Source organism: Equus asinus, chromosome 28, assembly GCF_041296235.1.
Source record: "Equus asinus isolate D_3611 breed Donkey chromosome 28, EquAss-T2T_v2, whole genome shotgun sequence".
NCBI lineage: Eukaryota > Metazoa > Chordata > Mammalia > Perissodactyla > Equidae > Equus > Equus asinus.
The window spans coordinates 39,908,918-39,932,222 of record NC_091817.1 but is presented as its reverse complement, the minus strand read 5'-3'; the positions used below and the strand labels follow the sequence as shown (position 1 = coordinate 39,932,222).

Here is a 23,305-nt window from a genome sequence, read left to right as displayed (position 1 = left end):
GAAAATGTCCTAATGTATAGATAAGCTTCAAGCTTGAAGCATATACAGTGAGGATAAAGATACTTATTGAATAGTATTTTTATTTTGGTGTTCAGTGCCCTTGGGCTACATCTAATTTAGTTGAAATGATATAGTCACATGTTTGTAAGTTTGTAAATTATTTTTTGCTGAGGAAAATTCTAACAGCTAACATTTGCTGCCAATCTCTCTATTTTTGCTTGAGGAAGATTTGCCCTGAGCTAACATCTGTGCCAGTCATCCTCTATTTTGTGTGTGGGTTGCTGCCACAGTGTGGCTGCCAACCAGTGACGTAGGTATGCACCCGGGAACTGAAGAAAAGCACGCCAAACTTAACCGCTAGGCCATGGGGCCAGCCCCTAAAATTTTTATCTTTAAACTGGATATATGGAAGAGAAAAACAGCACCAGGTGGGTTTCTGTGACAAAGTTTCTGTAGCATACACACACCCCAATCCAAATGCCACTACCCTGCAATGATATACCAGCATCTCCCATGACTTTTACTGTTTATAATTAGAACCTTGAGCTGACGTTATTTTGTTGGTTTGTCAGTCTGACACTGTCTCATAACAATGCTAGTTTGTTAACATCCCCTCAAAACCTCTCCTTTGATTTGAAGGAAATATTTGTTACGTAGAAATAGGCATCTTATTTCAAAATGAACCACAAGACGGATACTGACAGTCACATGGAATAGTAAAGAGCTTCTAGCAATAGTAAAATATAAGAAATAATTTATATAAGTAAATTAAAAATTCACACTGAATATGTAAAATTATCAAAATTATAAAGAGAGAAAGCCATCTTATTTTAAATAATCCTTGTAGATTAAATTTATAGGACAGTCCTGAAAAAACAAAATGAATACAAAAAACAGGCATACTTTCTTTCCTGTTTGTAGTTTAAGAAGCAACAACATGAGAAAGATCCATTTTTTCGTTTTTTTGTTTTGTTTTTGCTGAGGAAGATTCGCCCTGAGCTAACATCTATTGCCAATCTTCCTCTTTTTGTATATGAGCTGCTGTCACAGCATGGCCACTGACAGATGAATGGTGTAGGTCCGTGCTCAGGAACCGAACCCGGGCCACCAAAGTGGAGTGCGCTGAACTTAATCACTAGGCCATCAGGGTTGGCCCAGGACCATATTATTATTGACCTACTGTTCTAACTCAGTTTTCCCTCTCTCATCTAAAAAGCACTCACCGTTTTTGGCAATGATAACTGAAAGGTATTCTTTATAAAAAGAGCTCAGATAAAGCAGTAAGCTCGGTGTTCGTGTTGTTCGGAAGCTAAATTTGATCATTTCTCTGCTCAGCTTCATATCACCGTGAAACGAAGCAGCGTGGGAGCTGGAGTTTTTACTTAAGGAATAATTTTCCTGGAAATTGTAAATCACGGATGAGCCAGATCCAAAATACGCAGAAATCTCTGAAACGATATGCACATTTTATGTTAAAATATTAAATACAAGGATTTTGTTGTTATATTAATAGATATTTTTTCATTTTAAAAATAACTAGCCAAGGTTTTAAAAATAATTTTACTTATGTGATTAACATCCCAAATTCTCTCTCACACACACATCCCCCAAATATATATGTATAAAATAAAAAGGATGGTGGGAGGGGTAACAAGTTTGGATCTCTGAACTCTGCTTTCTCCATTACTATAAAGGGCCAGTTGTTGAACATGAGTTGTAGATGATGCTTACAGGGCCATACAGCAACGTCTCTACTCCCTCAGCACGTCAGGTCTTTTTTGTTTGTTTTATTAATGTTACTGTCTATAATATGCTTTTTATATTCAACATAACAAGACAACGCAGAATAAGATTTCTGATTGCATTTAGCAAGATGAACTGGAAATCATGTAGATTCAGAAAATAAAGACCTGTTCTTGTGAAGAAGGGGTCTTGATTCTAACTTTAAACGTGAGAAGCCTCCTAGAATGATCGCAGGAGTGCTTGCGTTACTATCACAGCTTGATTTTAAATTATAACTCATTCCTGATAAAAAGTAGATGGCTTGAAGAGTGCATTTTTGCCAACTTTTCATCAAATAATCCTAAGTGCTTTCTTTGCAAAGCAAAGGTTGCTTCCATTAGGAGCCAATTTTTGTTAGCCTCCTTCAGGAAAAGGTTTAGTAGGCCAGAAACACTTAAATAAAGCAAGTGAATTAAATTGAATGACAGTTTTCCATGAGGGGCTATGAAAGTATAGCAAATGTTTGTCTATTCAGAGAAGTCTGTCCAGAACACTTCATACTACACTCAGTTCTTTTTTTCTTCCATGACACAGATCAGTGAATAAGACAGGCTGAAAAATATTCCACCATTTTATGTCACCTACAGATATTCGACATATCATAGAGCAAAAGGCCTGAGTGGCTCTATTTTGTTACATATCAATATTTAATAGAAAAGTTGTATATATTCCGGAAAAAATATTTGTTTGAAAAACAAACAAAAAATAACAACAATACTTTCTAAATTTCCTTGCATTGTTGACTATCTTCGTCAAAAATAACAAAAATGCCTTGAATGAGTTTAAGATAGAGAACTCCCATGGGGCGGGTTGTGGACAGTTATATTATTTAAGAGCATCAACATTAGATAGAAAAAGGCAGACTGAGCAGCCAACACTTTAAGACACCTAGAGGCAACTATTAGAGGATTTATCATCCAAAGACACTAGGTTTTTAAGAATTGAGGCAAATATCTAAGTAACAAATGCAATTGGCATAAAATAGGTAATTTGCAAAAAAAAAAAAAAAAAGAGGAGTGGAAATATTTTTGTTTCAAATAACTACACAGAAAAGCTGTTCTATTCGTCATGGACAAGTTTTCCCATTAGGACGCCCATGTCACACTTACCATCTGAGCAGAATGGCCCTGCATATGCAGAGAAGGTGCAGTCACAAGAGAACCCACTGGGCTTTTCTCTGCATTGGCCTCCATTGAGACACAGCTTTCCGTAGCTGCTGCAATGCCCTCTACAGCCCGGCTCCACTCCGGGGGTCACCTTGGCTCTTTCCTCCAGGTCCAGGGCCACTCCGTTTAGCTGCAGAGACCGAATGCATCCCAGAAAGCCCCTCTGTCTGGTGGCCGTTCCACCTAAAAGGGAAATACTGCAAATGCAAACATGTTCCTAGGTGTTTTATTCAGGATTTAAAGACCAAAGAAAACTGAGGCCTCACTGAGAATGGCAAAAATGGTGGCCTTACAGAGAATGGCAAAAATCAGATGCACAAATATAATTTTGGAAGCAAAATTTGTGACGAAATGTTAAAAGGCTTCAAAAAGATAAAACATTAATTCATTTTTTCCAAAAGTTAAATTTATTACATATTTTGTATTCTTAAAAAAGAAGTATTAAACTTTCAGTTGGGGAGGGCTTGTTTTATTAGTCTCTTTATTTCAAAGAACAAAATAAAGGTTACATCTTCCTTTCATTCAAAATAACAGTAATATGTACTGATATTCTTATAGAGAAACTAGTTTTTTCGCAATTTTAAATAAGCATATATTTGTGGGTAAGTGTGGTTTGTCTTTCATATTAAAATCTGATCCTGATGCTGGCACAATTTTAATTTGGTGAAAATTATGAAGGAATCCTTGAGTTCTTCTAACTTGACTGTGCACTGATGTGGTCTTTTGGCTGTTAAGAAAGTTGGTAATTGAGCGTCAGATTATTGGCTTTTGTCTGGTATATTTCCCAGTGATTTTTTTTTTAAGTGTTGGTCCAGTGTTTATTGTTTTAAGCTTGGAAAGATTCTCAGCCAAACTGGGAAAGGGGACTAGTGAAGAGACAGACTGGTGTAACATTTATTGAATAAAATGTAACAATATGCATTTATCAAGTCACCCTTAAGAGATTTACAATGTTTCAGTAGAATCAGACCCCATTATTATAAGGCGGAGGTTCTCAAACTTTTAAGGACTATGAGTATCATATGGAAGGCTTCTTAAAAATACAGACTCAGGGGGGCTGGCCCCGTGGCCGAGTGGTTAAGTTCGTGCGCTCCGCTGCAGGCGGCCCAGTGTTTCGTTAGTTCGAATCCTGGGCGCGGACATGGCACTGCTCATCAGACCACGCTGAGGCAGCGTCCCACATGCCACAACTAGAAGAACCCACATCAAAGAATACACAACTATGTACCGGGGGGCTTTGGGGAGAAAAAGGAAAAAATAAAAAAATCTAAAAAAAAAAAAAATACAGACTCAGGGGCTTGCTCCAAGAAATACTGATTCTGTACCCAGATACAGGGCTGTGAATCAGAAAAATTCAAGAAGCCTCACAGGTGAATCTCATTCAATCACTTGCCCACTACATTTTATGAACGCTGTCCTAATAGGAATGTAAGCTTCAGGTGGACTTTCACATAAATCTGTGTCCAGGAATTTCACCATAAAATAATGCTCAGAACTTGAAGTGGAAAATAGTAGCCTAATCTAAGTAATCTGGGCGATTCTACCGAGAAGCAGTTCATGGGGTCTCTAAAAAGGAGCTTCATCTTTGAAAAGGTGGTACTGCCTCGCCTCCAGCATCTTAAACCTGCTCTGTTTCTCTCGTCCTCGAACATGTTCACTCCCTCCTCTCCCACTTCATTTAGCTAGCTCCTAATACAGCCTTAATTACCTAAGATCTCCTTATCCTCAGAGATTAAATAGGTTTCTCTTTGTCTTTCAGAGCCAAAACTTGGCCAGAATAAATAGGTCTAAGTAAATGCGTCTTTGTCATCATCTACCAGGCTTTACGTTTTACCAATTTACTTTGTATGTTATCAGTGCCCCTCAAATACACATTCAATAAAGGCTGCTGTATCTCCAGCACACGTAACAGTATCTGACATAAAACAGCTAGGCAACAATTGTTTATAATAATAACTAATTTGCAACTAACATTAATAATTAATTATTAATACTCAACTTGATATTAATAAATAATTAACACATTCATTAATTAAACTGGATTATACAGTGGGAGAGAGAGATGGGGGCTTGGTATGTCAAAGGCTGAAGAGAGGAACACCTTTTGCCCCACAGGGATGTTTGGGTCCCTGAGACTGAGAATGAGGATAAAACTCAATGGATATTTCTGAATAAGTTAATTCTATATTTTTGAATAAGGAAATACCATGAAGAGGAAACTAAAACAATTCCTGAGAATTTTGGACTCATGGCACTAAAGCTATTTAGAATTCAGATTCATAGATATAATGGTCTCTAGTCAAATGACTGTATTTAAATTTCTGTATTCAAATTGCTCCAGTTTATAAAATTTGTGCCTCTTCAATGAAGAATATCAAAGTCTTAAGAATGTGAGTCATATTTTCTATTTATAAATCCAGATGCAGTACGGTATGGAGCCAGACATAGTCCAATTCCAGTTTATGTGGGCAAGGCAGGGAAGAAGGAGTCGACTTCATCCCAGAGTTTCAGCATAGCTGACAATCATCTTATTTAATTCCTCCTACATTTTCTCAGCCTCCTTCCATTCTTGAAGTGTCTCTTCTCCCCTGTGTCTCAGGGCTCCTCTTCTTTTCCTTCCACATCAAAGCTGCCACTCATCTTAGCTTCACACCTCTCTATTCTACTCCGCTAATTCAACTCAATAAGAATGTCCAGGGCTCAGAGTTAAGCCGTTGTCCAAGCTTCTTTCGGCATCCTTGCGGGAGTTTTCTTTGCTGGGTAAGGCAGCCTGCAGCCTTGGTTTTAGCTTTGGCCCAGGAACTCTTTGGAGGAGAGCATGGTGCTGTAAAGTCTGGATTAGAGGTGTATTCCCAGTGTATTTCATTTACTTCACGTTAGAATACTTTAAATCATGGTATATAGTTTATAGCACATTGTAACATTAAATCATGATCTGTTATGCATTTGTCACACTGAAATATCCACAGTCTCTCTGATTTAGGGGTTTATCTCAGTCTGCCAGTGACATCATAATAACTAAATAACTTGGAGTCCAACAACCGAATACAATCCATTTTCATGTATTCCAACTTGTTTATTCTTGTTTTTTTTTCCTTTGTTTTGTTTTCGATGATGAGGAACTAGAGGCATAGAGGAGTCCAGGGACTAGCCCATGGGCACAGCCGAGGAAATAGTAGAATGACCGCATTAGTTACAGGCAGAGGAGGGCTAGAACCGACAGTTGGCCCTATTATAACAAAGTCCCTTTCTTCTCCACACCAAGATATGGTCACTTCTCAGATCATTTTTGGTTTGAATGGCATTTCAGTTCTGCAAGCTATATCTAGCAGATCTTGACGGGCACTGTATCTGACACTGGAGGTACCAGAGTTACATGTAACTCATCTGCTCTAAGAGCTCATGGTCCAGTAAGAGATTTGGACACGAAACACATGATTATCACATGGTGTTAATGGTAGAAATACATACCAGGTAGAGCAGAAGGCCAGAGGCCAGGATATGAATAGGGAAAAAAATGTGTATATGTAGGAAATACATGCTTAAATACTATTTGTCATAGAAGAAAGCCAACACCTAGCTTTGTAAACAGGACTTCTTAATTCTCTAGTTTTAAAGAGTTAATGTTTACCTAATAAAATCGTTTTAAACTACATTTTTAAATTATAAAAAAAAATGTCTAGTTAAACATAAACATTTGCATCATACATGTATTGAAGATTTTCACTTTACCATTAGGTTTCGTGGTTAATGACTTTTTCATTTAAAGAGGTAACTATTCTGAAAAACATGGCTAATGTAAATAGGATTGGGCTTGAAAGCTTAACTAAAGATTCCAATGACTCTTCAGGGTTAGAATATGTCCAATTAAAGTGAGGTGCAGTTTGATTAATTGATTCTGGATGTTTCTGCCGAGTTATTATGTTTCGAACTGTCTTCCAATTAATTTTCTGTCAATTTACCTGCCATACTATATCAGATATAATGAATTCCGGAACTTTGCCAACAGAGTATCTTGTGAAACGAATGCCTAACCTTTCCATAGGAAGGAATACAACTGAATTTGTTCACTTACATAACAGTATCGGGATATTGCAGTCAAATAAGAATGTGAGATGCTGAGCAAAGACTGAGTGAGCCCAATCCTTTCATCCTATTCATTACTCTCCAGAAGTTAGTCCAAGTGACAGAAGCTATTGTCACAGAGTATGAGCTCGCTTTTTCCTATGCCAATTTTCCAGTACTTTTGTGTCAGGAAGACCTTTAATTTTTTAATGGCAAATTATTTATGTGCTGTGCTGGAATATTATTGAGGATTAATTGGGTACAACTGTATAATTCGCCCAAGGGCCTTAGAGAAAGAAAGAAATCAAGATCCTCATACTTCTCTTTAAAATTCAAAGTTATGAAAGCTTATCTGGCAGAGTATAGTCTCTCCCTGACCATGGCACTGTGGCAGGGAAAGGCAGCGAAGGCCCTGACCACACACCAGCTTGAGGCAGGACGGTGATAGGGCATATGGGCTGGGCCCAGGACCAAGTCAGGGGACTGAAGGGAAAAAGTGGTCCTCTGTCTATCATGCATTGGGTCTACTCAGGCATCCTCGGGGAAGACAGGGACTGGCAGAAACGAGGGTACGGTAGTCCTCCTTTATCCAACGGTCACACGTTCCGAAAGCCCCAGTGGACGCCCGAAACCACGGATGGGTCCAAACCCTATGTGTAGCATGTTTTTTCCTATACCTACATACCTATGATAAAGTTTAATTTATAAATTAGGCACAGAAGAGATTAACAACAATAACTAGTAATGAAATAGAACAATTAGGACAAGGCACTGTAACAAAGTTACCGTAGATCTTAACAACATCAGCATATGATTTTTTTTTCCTTCCTTATTGAGAACTTTCACTTTTTCACTTAAAGGAAGCACTTTACAGCTTCTCTTTAGCATATGCGAATTGCCAGCATCATTATTTTTGTGCTTTGGGGTCGTTATTAAGTAAAATAAGGGTAACTTGAACAGAAGCACCACGATATCGCGACAGTCATTCTGATAACTGAGACAGCGACTAAGTGACTAACGGGTGGGTGGTGTATACAGTGTGGATACATCAGACAAAGGGATGATACACATCCCAGGTGGGACAGAGGAGGACAGCATGAAATTTCATCACACTACTCAGACCGGTGTGCAATTTAAAACTTAGGATTGCTTATTTTTGGAATTTTCCATTTAATATTTTTGAACTGTGGTTGACCATGGATAACTGAAACTTCAGAAAACAAAACCTCATATAAGGCGGGACTACTGTATTAGTTACAGTAGAGAGCTATGAGACTGGAAGCCCAGCTACCACTTTGCCATGAATGTTCCTCATGGAGCAAATGCTGGGAGGGTTGGGAAGAGGAAGCCGGCTCTCCCTCATGTTCAAAGAATTATTATGGTTGAAAGACGCAGCTGGTGTAAGCGATAGTGGCATAGGCAGGAAATTCAGCCACTTCTCCTTGAACCAAAGTCAGTTGTGAGAACATGTCCCCGTGGGAGCAGCAGCAAAGAAAAGTGGGTCTATTTAACTTCTCCCGTGTCAAGGCTGAGGCAGCTCTCTGGTTTGACCACACTAAGGCCTATTTTAAAGAAATGAACTGTTAGTGGTATTAGTCATATTGTCCGGTCTCAAGAGATGCCATTTGAATTCTGATTTCAATCCACAGTCACTAAGATTTGCTCACTGGATGTGGAAAAGTACACTGGGAGCTTCTTAGGCTAATCATGAAAAAGACATCTCGAGGAGGGGAGGAGAACATAATTGAAATAAATGGTATGATTACATTAAAGAGAAATGTGACTTTTATGGCACTGCACATTAGTATTGGAGGAACATATTTAGTACAAAAGAAAATTAGGCTGCAATAAAAATTATTCAAACATGAAGCAGTCTGACATTCTTTTCCTGTAACTATGTTTTAGCCTATCAAAAATAAAATAAAAAGAAAAAATCTAGAATACGTTAATATAAGAATTTCTGTTCATCAAAAGTCACTATTAACAATATAAAAATATAATCCACAGAGAGAGAAAAGATATTTGCAATAAATTTATCACAAGAGGACTCGTCCAAAATACATAAGGAATTGTTACAAATTTATTACTTTTTTTTAAAGAAGAAGACAACTCTGTAGAAAATGGGCAACAGATTGGAACAGCCATTTTACAAAGGAGGATACCCAAATGGTCAAGAGAGATTAGGCAGTGTCTCCTAATGTTAACACATGCATATCCTTTGACCCAGTAATTCCACTCCTAGGCATACACCCAACAGAAATACAAGCATATGTTCACCATAGACCAATAGAAGGATGTATCTGTAATATCCCAACTTTGAAACTACACAAATGCCCACTCACAGTAAATAAACGTGCCTTTGTACTGTACTGCCAATTTCCCAAAATATCCTCAGGTGTGCAATGTGCAACTAAGGTTGAGAACCACGTCCTCAGGGCTCCAACAGGCTTAGAGTTCAACGTTAACCTTTATGTATGGCATTTAGAAATTGTTTGCTCTAGATACTCAATAAATATTCACAGATTTGATGCAATTCGAATGCAATGCAAATGACTTCTATTTCAGAAGTCCTTACTTCTCCTTCAGGTCCCAGTCACAAAGTATTGAAATGGGCTTTGTCCATTTAAAAACCTGCCAGTAAGAGAATTTAGACTGCAAACAAAAATTGCAGAGCTGGTTGAATGAAAATCAATTCAAGGCTAATTTAAGAAGCTTCTAAGAAAAATGCTGAGTTTACAAACCAAAATAGAAAATGACCACTGTCACATTTCAGCTTAAAAAAATGATTGATTATTTTCTCTCCGTCGTTTCCACGGTTGGAGAATGTTTGTGGGCGTCTGATAACAGCGGTGACTTCCGACATCGAGTCCTCAACGTTAACAAGGTCAAGGACAAATGTTTAACACACCAATTAGCATCATTTTACTAAACTTATTTTTCAAGATAATGAATTGCATCTCCGAATGAGACTATTTAACTAAAGTATATCATAAATCACACACATACAAAAAGAAGAAAGTGAAAGAATGTGAAAAGGTTGGTAAAGACCCAGTGCCATAATTAAGAAAGGAATGGAGAAATATGGCTACCAACAGAACATGAATCATCATTTTTATGATGAAAAGCACTGATAGCTGAGATTATCTAGGGAAGGGGAGGAGATGTTCACTGCACTGGTGCTCATTGTTTCTAATCTATCACATTATATTAATGTTAGCTTTTTTCACTTATTCATACAAGAATTTTTGTTCATTATTTTATTACTCCTTCACTTTGTGTGACATCTTACAGTTTAGATTAGTCAAAGAAAATTGTTCCAATATTTAGAACTTCAGAGATTGTTAAAATCCTATTGTTTTCTAAATCTTTGGTGTAGGCTAACACCAGTTGAATCTCTGAAACTATCATTTTCATATTCCTATTTGAATTGCCATATACAATTGTTACCCAGTTGAATCACATTTCTTAAATGAAAAATAATTTTATTGAGGTAAGATTGGTTTACAGCATTATATAAATTTCAGGTGTACATCATTATATTTCAATTTCTGTGAAGACTGCACTGTGTTCACCACCTGAAGTCTAATTGCCATCCACCACCATATACATGTCCCCTTTTATCCCTTTCACCCATCCCCCACCCCCATTCCTCTCTGGTAACCACCAATCTATTCTCTGTGTCTATGTGTGTGTTTGTTGTTGTTGTTTGGTTTTTTTAACCTTCTACATATGAGTGAAATCATACAGTACTTGGCTTTCTCCATCTGATTCATTTTGCACTGGTGTTGGGAATGTAAATTGGTGCAGGCATTATGGAAAACAGTATGCAGATTACTCAAAAAATTAGGAATAAAACTACCATATGATCCAGCTGTACTACTTCTGGGTATTTATCTAAAGAATATAAAAACTTGAAAAGATATATGCACCCCTATGTTCGTTGCAGCATTATGCACAATAGCCAAGACTTAGAAACAACCTAAGTGCCCACCAATGGATGAAAGGATAAAGAAGCTGTGATATAGAGATATATATACAATGGAATACTACTCGGCCATAAAAAAGATTATATCTTGCCATTTGTGACACCATGGATGGACCTTGGGGGCATTATGAATCACATTTTTAAATGTGCTTTCTATCTGTTTTTCCTGATTTTGCTCAGAAGTTAAAGCATTAGTTTTGCCTCAGAGTTTCCCTCAGAGATGTGAACACACTTCATGAGTGGTCTTTAGTGGAGAGAGTGAAGCAAGCAACAGGGAAAAAACACTGGATTCTTTCATGTTATCCCTTGCATTCGTCACTTCTGAAAGACTGCCCAAAACTTTAATCTCAAAAACTTGTAATCTCAATAAATATCATCAACATAGGCCTGGCTATGGTAGCATAGTGAGATGGAGACTATAATTTCAATAAAAGTTAACATATATTCAAATGTCCACAACTTTTTACTTGTAGGTAAAAGTGTTAAAGATGGTATCTCAAACATATTTCTACATTATCAAAATTTCTAGTGTTTCATATTTGAAGTATTATAAAATAACTTTATTTGGTATTTGAAATATCCCTCAATAGTTTTTACATTTTCTGCTAAATTTGTTTACAAACGAGAAGGTACATTTTTGGTAAAAGTTACTAAATGCTAGGATAATAACAATCAATCTTAGAGTGAATAACAGTAACTTAGTCTTTCAATTTTGTCCTGCACTTACAAAAATTGTGTTGCCATGTAATTTAAAACAATATTATTATTATTAGTATCACCGGTATCTGGATTTAAACATTTTTCTAAGAGGAAAAAGTTCTGCTGAAAACTGCAGACTTACTTTTTGCAATTACATTTATCTCATTCATCTGTCCTGATACCCAAATACAAATGATAGTCGTTATACACACTTGAAATATTGATTAGCCATAATTATTTCTAAGATGGACGGATGAACTACAAATCAATTCTTGAACTTGTAAATAAGGGCAATGAAACTACCCTTTAAAATTTTAACCAGAAAATCAATTCTATTGGATTAAAGCAGAGATTCCTAGTTACCCATGGGGTCATTGGCTCTGAGAACAGACTGAACTCTAACATATTTGAAGGTATTAATATGTGGGGAAACAGCCTACATCTGACATGTGCTGGTACAGAACATAGGAACAAAGAGGCTTGGTTTCCTGGTGACAGTGTGATTATGGGGCGGTTAGAATTTCACTGAAGGAGAAGAAGGAGGAAGATATCTTCTCTGGGGTGTAAAGAATGACCATGGGTCTTTTGTAGCCTGGCAAGAGTATGGTTTGTAGTATATGATCCAGATTGTGGGGCCAGGGAACAGTTTTAGTCATGCTACAAATTAGGATAAGGGAAGAAAACAAGAAAAGCTAACTTCTGGGGAGATTAAAAACTAAGAAATGATGTGAGGAACCCAGAGACCTATAGAGAAGCGCCTCGCCCTCAAGAATATTAACCTGGGTAAGTCATACATCACTAACAGCATTGACCACTTCATTAGCAACTTGTGTGCATCTACATTTAAAATATGCCCCAACTCTTATTTTCCACGATCTCCACTTTAGTCCACGCCTCTATTATCTGTCATAAGGATTACTGCCATAGCTGCATCTACCCTCTCCCTCTATCCACATTCCTCACAGCAGCAAGAGAAACGTGGAAAATGTAAATTAGATCATGCCACTCCTGTGATCCCTTAGAGCAGAATCCAAGTTCATTGCCACGGCCATACAAGACCCAGTATATAACTCGACTGTTTTTGACACCACCGTTTCCCTCACAATGATTCTCTCTTCTGGCCACACGGAACTTCTCCTTGACCACCTAGAGCTCATTCCCACTATTTTGAGCCTGGAATTCTCTTCCTTCAGATTTTCCCTCTTCTGCTTCATCCGGCCTCTGTTCAGATGGAAGGTCCTCAGAGAGGACTCCCCTGACCATCACACTCGAAACAGAAGCCTTCCAACCCAGTCATTGCCTGACTCCTTACTCTGCTTTGTACTTCACGGTATTTATCATTAGTGATACACAAATACACAAGTTATATACATATATGTGCATGCACGTGTATCTGTGTATATACATATATATAGTTTTAGTTCATCTTGGTTTTTGCTCTTTTATTGGCTACTTCTTTTATCTTCCACCAGAATATACTCTCAGGAAGGCAGAGAGCTACTTTTTGGTCTTAGTAAGTGCTACAGTAAATTAGCTCTAATTATTACTGATTTTTTACTAGACTTTCACCCACTTTGCACCAATTCAGTGTAATCGTTTTCATTAGAATTTAACTTCCATTGAGTCTTCCTGAAAGGAAAAAGTATTTTCATCTAGAAATTTTTTAAAAGTCTGATTTGTTTGGTAGTAATGTTGTAAATGGGTAAATTAATATTTTGTCTTGTAAATATTTTTTAACTTGGTTGGGGCGCTATCCTAAGAGAGAGATCCACTCTTGTGGTAGAGGTAAAGATAAAAACAAGATTATATGTCCTCTTGACAGCTGCGTCTACCTAAGGCTGTAAGACTTATTTTGAACATGAGTCTTTCTTTTAATATCATCACATTAACCATTTCAGTTTTCTCAGTTACCTACGAGTAGGAAGGAGGGAACTGTATAAATAGATTTTTATTAACAGTAGACGAAACTTTTTTTTTTTTTTTTTTTTTAAAGATTTTTTTATTTTTTCCTTTTTCTCCCCAAAGCCCCCCGGTACATAGTCGCGTATTCTTCGTTGTGGGTTCCTCTAGTTGTGGCATGTGGGACGCTGCCTCAGCGTGGTCTGACGAGCAGTGCCATGTCCGCGCCCAGGATTCGAACCGTCGAAACACTGGGCCGCCTGCAGCGGAGCGCACGAACTTAACCACTCGGCCACGGGGCCAGCCCCTAGACGAAACTTTTTTTCAAAGATCTTTCTTTCTGCCTTTTCTTTTTAATTTTCAATGACTTTGACTTAAACAGAATAAGGATTTCATTTTTAAAACTTTCAAGTAACACGGTCATCCTTGAATTTAACACATACGGGGATGTCAACAGCCTAACCAATTGCCTCCATAAAGACGAAATCTCTTAGATCCTCATTAAAATTATAACACACGATTAATGGCAAAAGACTCAAGTCTCCTCTAACACAGTTTTCTGCTGTCATAGCAGTACTTCTATCTGTTACAATTACCTGAAATCAAATTAAAGATTCCTATCAGATACAATATAGAGTGGGTCCATTTCTATGAAGTTAAAATTCATCCCAAGAATGAAAGGTGAGGTACAGGCAAACTGCAGCACATCTCACTGAAGAATTCGAGGACTGTTTCAGCCTTCTCAATTTCCAAAAATAGTACGCTATTTCCCAGATACTGACAGATTTTAAATTGCCATACCTTTTGCTGTGGCCATCTCTCATTTTTTATAATTCAAGAAATATCTATGTCAATTTCTTGACTGGACTCCAAGCATGTTATTAAAAGAGAAGTTATGTGTTTCTTCTCATGTATTCCTTATCATTTCCATATGCTTAAATAAGTCCGTGGCCATGAGATCATGATTAGATTATCTATTACAGTGCTTTTCTCATAGAAGCTGTTCATTGAATATTTATTGAGTGAAAGAAAGAATAAATGATAGAAATAATGAGTACACAGATTCATTAGAAGTCCCAAATATGTCTTAGTCAAATATGTTACGAATGTTTCACCCTTTGCAGTGAGAGTTAATAAAACAAGATTGTTAAGCAATAGGAGATATAATGGAGATGTGACGAATTTTATTCTAAAACACGACTCTTAAAAATGCTTGAAATATAATTTCTTATAATTTATAATTTATTCTGCTTTATAGTGTTGCTGTGCCCTTATTTACATTAAACTCTATGAAAAGTGATCAAGTAAGAGATAACTCCTTGAACTCCATGGTCCATAAGTTCTGTAAACTAATTAGCAAAGATGCAAAATAAAACAAACACATCCAGAAAGATTCCACCATCCAGTCTACAAATAGCAAGTTGATGTATTTAGGAAAAACAGAAACAACATTTGGTTATAAATATGATGTAGGTGATTAGAAGATATTCAAAATAATGAGCAAGATGAGAGACACTAGCAGAAGAAGAAACTGGTCAAGCCATGGGTTTTACACACTTTGATTTTATTTTTCTATTTTCTGCTATTGGCTTGTTTTTGACAGGGGTCCCTGGTTGGCATCAGGGGGAAATACCAGGAGAGTTCCTCAACTCCCCTGGGAATAGAAATAAACATCTCCGGTATCTTACTAAAACATCAATGTAAAACAAAAAACAAAACTAGAACAAATCACATAATCTGTAATATTAAGAATGCAGGTTTAGAAATTACTCAAACACAAATCTGAATATTATTTACTAGATGAATTTCTGAAGACAAGTCACTTCAACCCCTTGATCTTCAGTTACCTCATCTGTAAAACGGGGACAATACCTATTTCACAGGTTGGTTACGAGGAAGAAATAAAACACTTGGCACAGCCTGGAACATAGGTTCTCAATAAATGGTGGTTTGTTGTTATTATTATCATTATTCTTTTTGGTTGGTATTATTTTATTTTGGCCCATCTCTGCACTTACATCATACAATCAAATGACAAACTGCCTAAAAAACAGAACTTACCCACAAAGAGTTGACTGTTGAGCTGTAGAAGGACATGCCCATCAGCTGGAGCTGGTTGCGTCTTCGGTGAGAGCTGATCCACTCGAATGGATGCCTCTTTCATGTTCCTTTCAACCCTAACATGGTGCCACTGGTTGTCGTTGAAGCGAGTGGGGGACCGCACGGAGATTTCAAAAGGTCCGTTCCCCACATCAAATGAAAAAGTCACCACTGTTGGAGCTGGAAATATTAGACATGAAGACTGGTCAAGTTAGTCCACGTGGCGGAGAGCTGAGTCTTCAATATACTTAGGAACGGCACCATAACATAGCAATCACTGAACATGAAAACAATGGTTTGAATCTTGTGGAAGGCACCAATGACATCAGTAAAGAACAGGACATGAAATGAGAAGGTAAAATATATTTGGAAAAAACAGATTTTAAGAAATTCATCCTCTAAGTTATTTTTCATATTGTTGAAGAGCAAAGCTATTTAGCCAGGGCAAGAAAACTAAACAGCCTCTGGTATTTTACATAAAAGTAATTTTTACAGTGATTCAAAGTTTCTATCATTTTAAAAGCATGCAATATACATTTGATATTAAGATACCAACAGCAGTCTAAGAGCACATCAAAATCATACGGCTGGTCAATTTAATTAAGTAATTTTGTAATTAACTGAGAATTTAGTTTATAAAGAAAATTAGTTATTTGAATTTAAAACCCTTCTTAAATTGGTTCTAGAGGATACCAATAATTTTCCCAAATTATCATGTTAAATATTAAATTACTCTCTTGCAAAAAGGCTAACAATATAGAAGTTTGTCAAATGAAAACGTTCAGCTGATAAACTAGAAACGTGTTAAAAATCAGTTAAAAGATTTACTGCTAAATAGAATCCCATAGACTTTTAATGAAAAGGACACTTACAGCGTAGCTCTATGCGGATAAAATCAGTAATCCCCAGGTTTTCTAAAAATACCCCAGAGGAAGCTGTTGTCTTAAAAAAGAAAGACACATCAGCACTGAGTTCTCCGTGGAAAGTAGGAAAATGAAGGTAGGAAGCCTCAGTGTTGAAGGAAGCCGAATTCCAAAACGACCCTGGTTTGTTTTTTTAAGAAAAAAAGAAAATCAGAAAGTGAGAAAATTTATGAAATAAAATGAATGACATAATTCAATTTTCCGTTGTTCATATTTTTCCTAGTAAAAACATTGCTAATGTATCCAAACCTGCTCTTCTTTTTTCTATTAACTATAGAGTATACAAGAGCAGATGATGAGAAATTTTACAAGGATTGAAATCCTGGATTCCTTCCAACCTAGGGGAGGAACGATACCTGCAGAAATGCTCTCAATGTTCTATTTTGTATTTTAAAAAGGGCCTCAGCCTAAATACCATCCTCCGCCACCAAAGTGATAACGATCTGCTTAACATTGATTAATAGGCTGGATTTTTTTAATAACTTGAAAATTTAAACACCTACATTCCTTTGAATAACAAAAATCTCTAAAGAAGCTCAAAGCGTTTTTTGTTCTAACACTTCAAACACACACACTTCACAGTTACACCCTCGACTAACTGTTTTCATTAATGGGCCTTGTGATTTTCTAAGCTGAGAGTGGCATTCAAAACATCCTCATCTAATTAAAGAAGAGGACACTGCTTCCTCTGTGCTATGCTGATATTTTCATGAAAATGCTCTTTTCATTCAAATTTATCGTTTACTTTGCTTATAACAGTGAAGTAGACACGTAGTAGGAAAAGGGTTCTCAAAAGGTTTTAAAATGCTCAATATAAGGAGAAAATGTGTAAAAGTTTGGGATATAAATTAAGAGATCTGAAAAAAATTATGTGGTCTTTAATTACAATTTCTGTCCAAATGCAACTTCTTATCTTTACTTACCCATTTATTTTGTTTGTTTGTTTGTTATATATACAACTTTCCTTTTGGAAAAATTCTGTGGGTCTTAGATAGCAGAAAGTATGGAAAATAAAATATAAATGCAGTGGCATGAAGTGACAGGAGTGAAATCCAACTGGATGCATGTGGCTGATGAGAAGAAATCTCAGAGAAATGAACCAGGCATGGCTGCTGCCACCAGCAAGTTCTCGACACATCAAATATAAACATGCATCTGAAGTTTTAAGCAACTGCCTCCACACGCACTCACGCACTGAATAAAATTCTTTTATCTAAATTACCTTCCTGGAAGAAAGACACATTGATCCTCTGAAGTTAGAAAGAAGTAATTTCAAAACAACGGTTCATTATGTTAGCAGAGAAAAGATATATATCCAGCTAGGGTTAAAAATCACAGACTTGACTCCACTTTCACTTGTTCCTTAGATTTTTATTTATTTTCTATAAATTCTGGATCAAACAGTGCTTATATCTATTTTATTTTTTCTGTTTTTCTTATGGACCTGATTCAAAAGTCAATCCTTAGCTCATACTTGGGCAATTTTAGAGCTGAATTTATTCAGCTGAGAACATATTTGATGGCTTTTTTTTTCCCTACAGCCAAACAAAATTGTATATTATCTGAGTATGTCAAGCCCAGTCCTTATTTCCATTTTACAGCTATTTCTATACTTAGACATTTTGATCTCTAGGAAAGAATGCAAGAAAATGCACGATATCAAGTCAGGGATAACACCACACTTGTGTCCTTAAAATTTCTTACCTGACCTATTTTTAGGAGGAATGAAATGCTTTTCTGTTGAAATGGTATATGTACGAAAATTAAAATAAAGCTGTAACTTTAAATTATGGAATATTATTAAATCTTACTAATTTGGTCTGATTAGAAAGAGGATCAGTCAGAATTACTTAAAGGTCTAATCTGAGTATTATGAGACCTAATATTTCATTTGTTTTATGTTTATATCACAAGTAACCCAATAAAGAATCATATAAAAGGCCTCAGGGAACTGGTTGAAAGAGAGGAACAATTCTTTGAATTGCTGCTGTCTTTACAATGAACGCTGGCACTGTAACGTAAACAATTTATTACCTTAGCTCAAACACTCTCACACTCAAACAGTACCTATTTTGTCTAGTTAGCAAACCTTATTTTACAGATTCACAATAGGTAAAAAATGAAGAACATTTTATTGGATTAAAAGACTGCTGCTAATTCAAAATAATTATAAAAAAAAAAAACCAAAGGCCAGTATTTTCACAATTCGATAATGTTAATGGCATATGACAGCTCAGCTCTTTCCAGACTGTGCGAAGAAGCACCCAGGAGGATCTGGGCTGCCCCCGAGAAAGGAGGGGCGAGGAAGGGGAGGCGGGGCAGAGCCCAGCAGGCAGCCACCAGCAGGAAGCTCTGGGTCTTTTGAAGAGAGAATTCCGTGGCTAAAAATCCCTAACCTGCAGCAATAGAAGACCTGAACGCAAACAAGAGTGCTAGTCAGGAGAGCAAGAGCCCCTTTATCATTCCCACAAAAACAAATCATGATTCATTACTTTACGTAATTAATTAATAATTACTAATAAATTTTTTAAGTAATTAATAATTAATATATTTCAAGTAAATTCAATCTAGGGTACTAGAGATTTGGAAAGATACCTTCAGAAATGCCACCTTTTAGCTTTCCAGAATTTAAAAAAAAGACTGTAATGGATAACAGGATCCATATAGTTATTTAGATAGAAGAGGAAGATGTACCAAGTATTTCATTACATATATACAGTAAAAAGAGTCCATAAGGAAAATTAATTTATGTTAAGATTACAAGTAATTTCTTAAATATTTCTTTTGCTAAACTTTTATTTGTATCATTAATAGATTATCCTTTTAAAAATAGACTTAGCGAGACAGAAAGTAGATTAGTGGCTTCCGAGGGCTGAGGAGTTGGAGCAGCTTAAGGATGCCCGCGGCTAAGGGTGCAGAGTTCTTTTGGGGGTGAGGAAAATGTTCTAAAATTGACCGCAGTAAAGGTTATACAGTCCCACGAATATATCAAAAACCACTGAATAGTTCTCTGTATGTGGGTGAACTGTATGGTATGCGAATTATATCTCAATAAAGCTGTTTAAAAAAAGAACAGTAGTTGAAAAATATATTTTTTAAGACAATACATTTTACTTTAAAAATCAAGACGCATATGACACACTAACACTACCTTTCTTTTTTTAAACCACTTTGTTGAGGTATGATTGACATGTATAAAGCTATATATATTTAGTGTATACAGCCTAATGAGTTTGGTAACACTACTTTCCTTAAAAGTGAATAAGATAAAATGAAATATAGAAATGCTGAGGCAAGGGACAATTTACTCGTCCAATAAATCTTTCTGAATGCTTAAGAATCAATTTAGAAAGCTGGAAATATAGATTTCCTTAATGAAAAATTTTATTTTGAGATAACTATAGATTTTCATGCAGTTGTAAGAAATAGTACAGACAGACTCTGTGTACCCTTTACTAGTTTTCCCCAATGGTAACGTTGTGCAAAATTATAGTACAATATGAAAACCAGGATACTCTCCTTGAAACAGTTAAGATGTAAAACATTTGTATCTCCACAACTATTCCTCCTGCTTCCCTTTTATAGCCACATCCTCTTCCCTCTGGCCCTCACCCTCTCTCTAACCCCTTGACAACCACTGGTCAGTTTTGCAATGTCATTTGAAGAATGTTCTACACATAAAGGCACATAGTATGTAGCCTTTTCAGACTGACTTTTTTTTTCCACTAAGAATTACTCTCAAGATTCGTCCAGGTTGTTGTGTGGATCAGTAGTTCATTCCTTTTTTTATTGCTGAGTAGTATTCCATGGTATGGATGTACCACAATTTATTTAACCATTCACCTGCTGAAAGACATCTGGGTCGTTTCCAGTTTTCAGCTACTACAACTAAAGCTGCTATGAACATCCGTGTACAAGTTTTTATATAAGTTTTCAGTTCTCTGGGATAAATGCCGAGGAGTACAATCACTGGGTCATATGAGGGTTGCATGCTTACTTTTTATGAAACTGCCAAACTCTTTTCCAGCATGGCCATATCGTTTTACATTCCTACCAGCAATGTATCAGTGATGCATCTCTCCACATCCTGGCCAGCATTTTGTGTTATCACTTTTTTTTTTTTTTTAAGCCATTCTGGAAGGTGTGTAGTGATATCTCATTGTGTTTTTAATATGCATTTGCTCAGTGGTTAATGATTTTGAGTGTCTTTTCACATGCTTAATTGCCACCTGTACTCTTGATTTGGTGAAATCTCTCTTCATGTCTTTTACCTATGGCATTCCTGGCTTGGAGATGGCCACCTTCTCACTGTGTCCTCACATGGCCTTTCCTCTGTGCACAGGTGGAAAGAGAGCGCTCTCTAGTGTCTCTTCCTCTTCCTATAAGGACACCAGTCCATTCAGATTAGGGCCCCATCCTCATGGCCTCATTTAACTTCAATTACCTCCTTAAAGACCCTACCACCTAAAGCAGTCATATTGGGGGTTAGGGCTTCGATATATGAATTTGGGGGGTGGGGAAACAATTCAGTTCATAACATCCATATTTTATTGTATAGCTTCTTTTTCTTTCCACTGTTGACTTTTGAGGGTTCTTAAATATTCTAGATACTAGTCCTTTGTCAATTCCTGGCCCTCATTTTAATCAACACATCAACAACAATTAACATAGTTGATTGTTCCCCCCTCCTAGAAATATTTTCTTCACTTGGAGTCAAGAATACCAACAGTCCTTTGCCTTTCTCATTAGTGGTATACTTCTCAGTTTTCTTTCTTTCTTCTTCCTTACCTCCTCAATCTATCAATGTTGGAATGCTCCAAGGCCTGTTACTACACTTCAATAACTCCCCTGGCCCATCTCATGGCTTTAAATATGCTGATGACTTGTGAATATTTATCCAGAGTCTGGAACACTCAAACTAACAACTCCACATCTCTATCTGAATGTCTAATGGCCTCTCAACTTTAATATGTTCAAAACTGAATTCCTTATATTCCTCTGAAGCTCCCTGACTCCAGCAGCAATCTTCTCCATCTCAATTAATGCCAATTCTATGCCTCTAACTGACTGTTAGAACGAACACCTTGCTGTCTTTCTTGACTCTTCCTTTTGAAACCTATGTCAATCCATCAGCAAATTTTATTGCTTCTCCTTTTGAACTATACCCATACAACTATCATCGTTGTGCTGATGGCCCAAGCCACTATAATCCCTCAGCTGGGTTGGCAGTATGGTCTCATAAATGGTCTCCTTGCTTGAGCCTTACCCTGTTCAATCTCATTAAGGGATAAAGTTAAATCACACCAACTCCTCTTCTCAAAATTCTCTAATGTTTTCCAATCTCATTCAAGTTGAAAAATAGAGACCTTTCAAAATCCTCCATGATCTGACCACCAGCTTCCTCTCTGACTTCTATCATTCTCCTCTTTGCACACTCTGCTCCAATCATATTGACCATTTTGCTATTCCAAGAGCACACCAGCTACAGTCCCATCTCCACATGGCTACTATGCTTTGCCCTCTGTCTAGAGAACTCTTTCACAGAAATACACATGCAGTGCTCCCTTATTCCCTTCAGCTTTTTATTCAAATGCCACCTGCTTACGAGTATTTAATGTCCATCCTATTTAAAATTTCCAATCCCACCCCACCCCTGTGTCAACTATATTGTCTTCACAACACTTGCTAGCATCTATCATACCATATATTTTACTTATTTGTTTATTGTCTATTCCCCTAAGGGAACTCAAGCTCCAAGAACACAGATACTTTTGCCTATTTGGTCTGCTGTTCTCTCTCTCTTTCTTTCTCTCTCTCGATGTGGTGAAGGCATAGTACAATGTACGGGCTTAATAAATTTTTGTTGAATGAAATTACAAGATTTCCTTTGTCCTGGTAGCAATCAGAAAGCTTAGAGCAATCACTCCCAGTTTGCTTTTATTGTATGTATCTCAATAAATACACTCAAATTCTTTAGTAAACAAGTAGAAAGAGGGAGGGAAGGAAGAGAGAGAGAAAAGAGAGAGAAGGAAGAAGAGGAGGAGGAAAAGGGATAAACAGGTAGAGAAACTTTAGGAAAATTAAGTAAAGGAAACCCAAGAAAAGCAAAGAAAAAATTAAAATTAAAGTCAAAAGAATTTCCTAATGGTGGAGGATTATAGACAGAGTGGAGCTTGCAAAATTACATTATATGATTATCTGTTAAAATGGAATTGATCCTCACTTTTTAATGGTTTATGTGTAGTCTGCCAAACGGAACAGAACTCTGTCAAACGGAAGAGAAATTAACCAAATCACTAGTCAATATCTTTTTCCAGTCTCCGAGTGTAACTTCTGCAAAGTTATTTATTGCCTACATGCACCTTTGATTATTTAATGCATTCGGGGCAGCTGTGATTTCTCAGACAGCTGAACAAGTCGATGCAGACAAAATGGAGAAACTAATTTCAATGACAAGAATTTCTTGGAACAAGAAACTTAGAACAATCTTTTCCAACTATGTAGGTTCTGGAGGTGCCTTGATTAGACATAAAATTTCAACAGAATGCATTAACTGAAAAGAAATACATTTAATAAAATAGGCGGAAAATGCAAATGCCAAAGAGTTAATAATACTACCTTGTTCAGATTAACGAATTGAGAGTAAAAATTTAGATTACCTTTGAAACAAGTCTTTAACAGCTTAT

General features: G+C 36.7%; 1 protein-coding gene across 3 annotated transcripts in view; it reads right to left on the bottom strand.

The window, feature by feature from the left end:
• The window catches only part of CNTNAP4 (contactin associated protein family member 4), a 243,903-nt gene that overhangs the window by 19,891 nt on the left and 200,707 nt on the right, over positions 1-23,305 (bottom strand). For 2 of the 3 annotated variants that reach the window (XM_014846907.3, XM_070500548.1), the window contains 4 exons: positions 16,569-16,739; positions 15,658-15,876; positions 2,892-3,131; positions 1,224-1,448 (listed from right to left, as the gene is read on the bottom strand). In XM_014846907.3, the coding sequence (XP_014702393.3) occupies positions 1,224-1,448; positions 2,892-3,131; positions 15,658-15,876; positions 16,569-16,739 (855 nt within the window). The remainder of the gene's footprint in view (positions 1-1,223; positions 1,449-2,891; positions 3,132-15,657; positions 15,877-16,568; positions 16,740-23,305) is intronic. The other variant, XM_070500547.1, reaches the window with a different exon arrangement.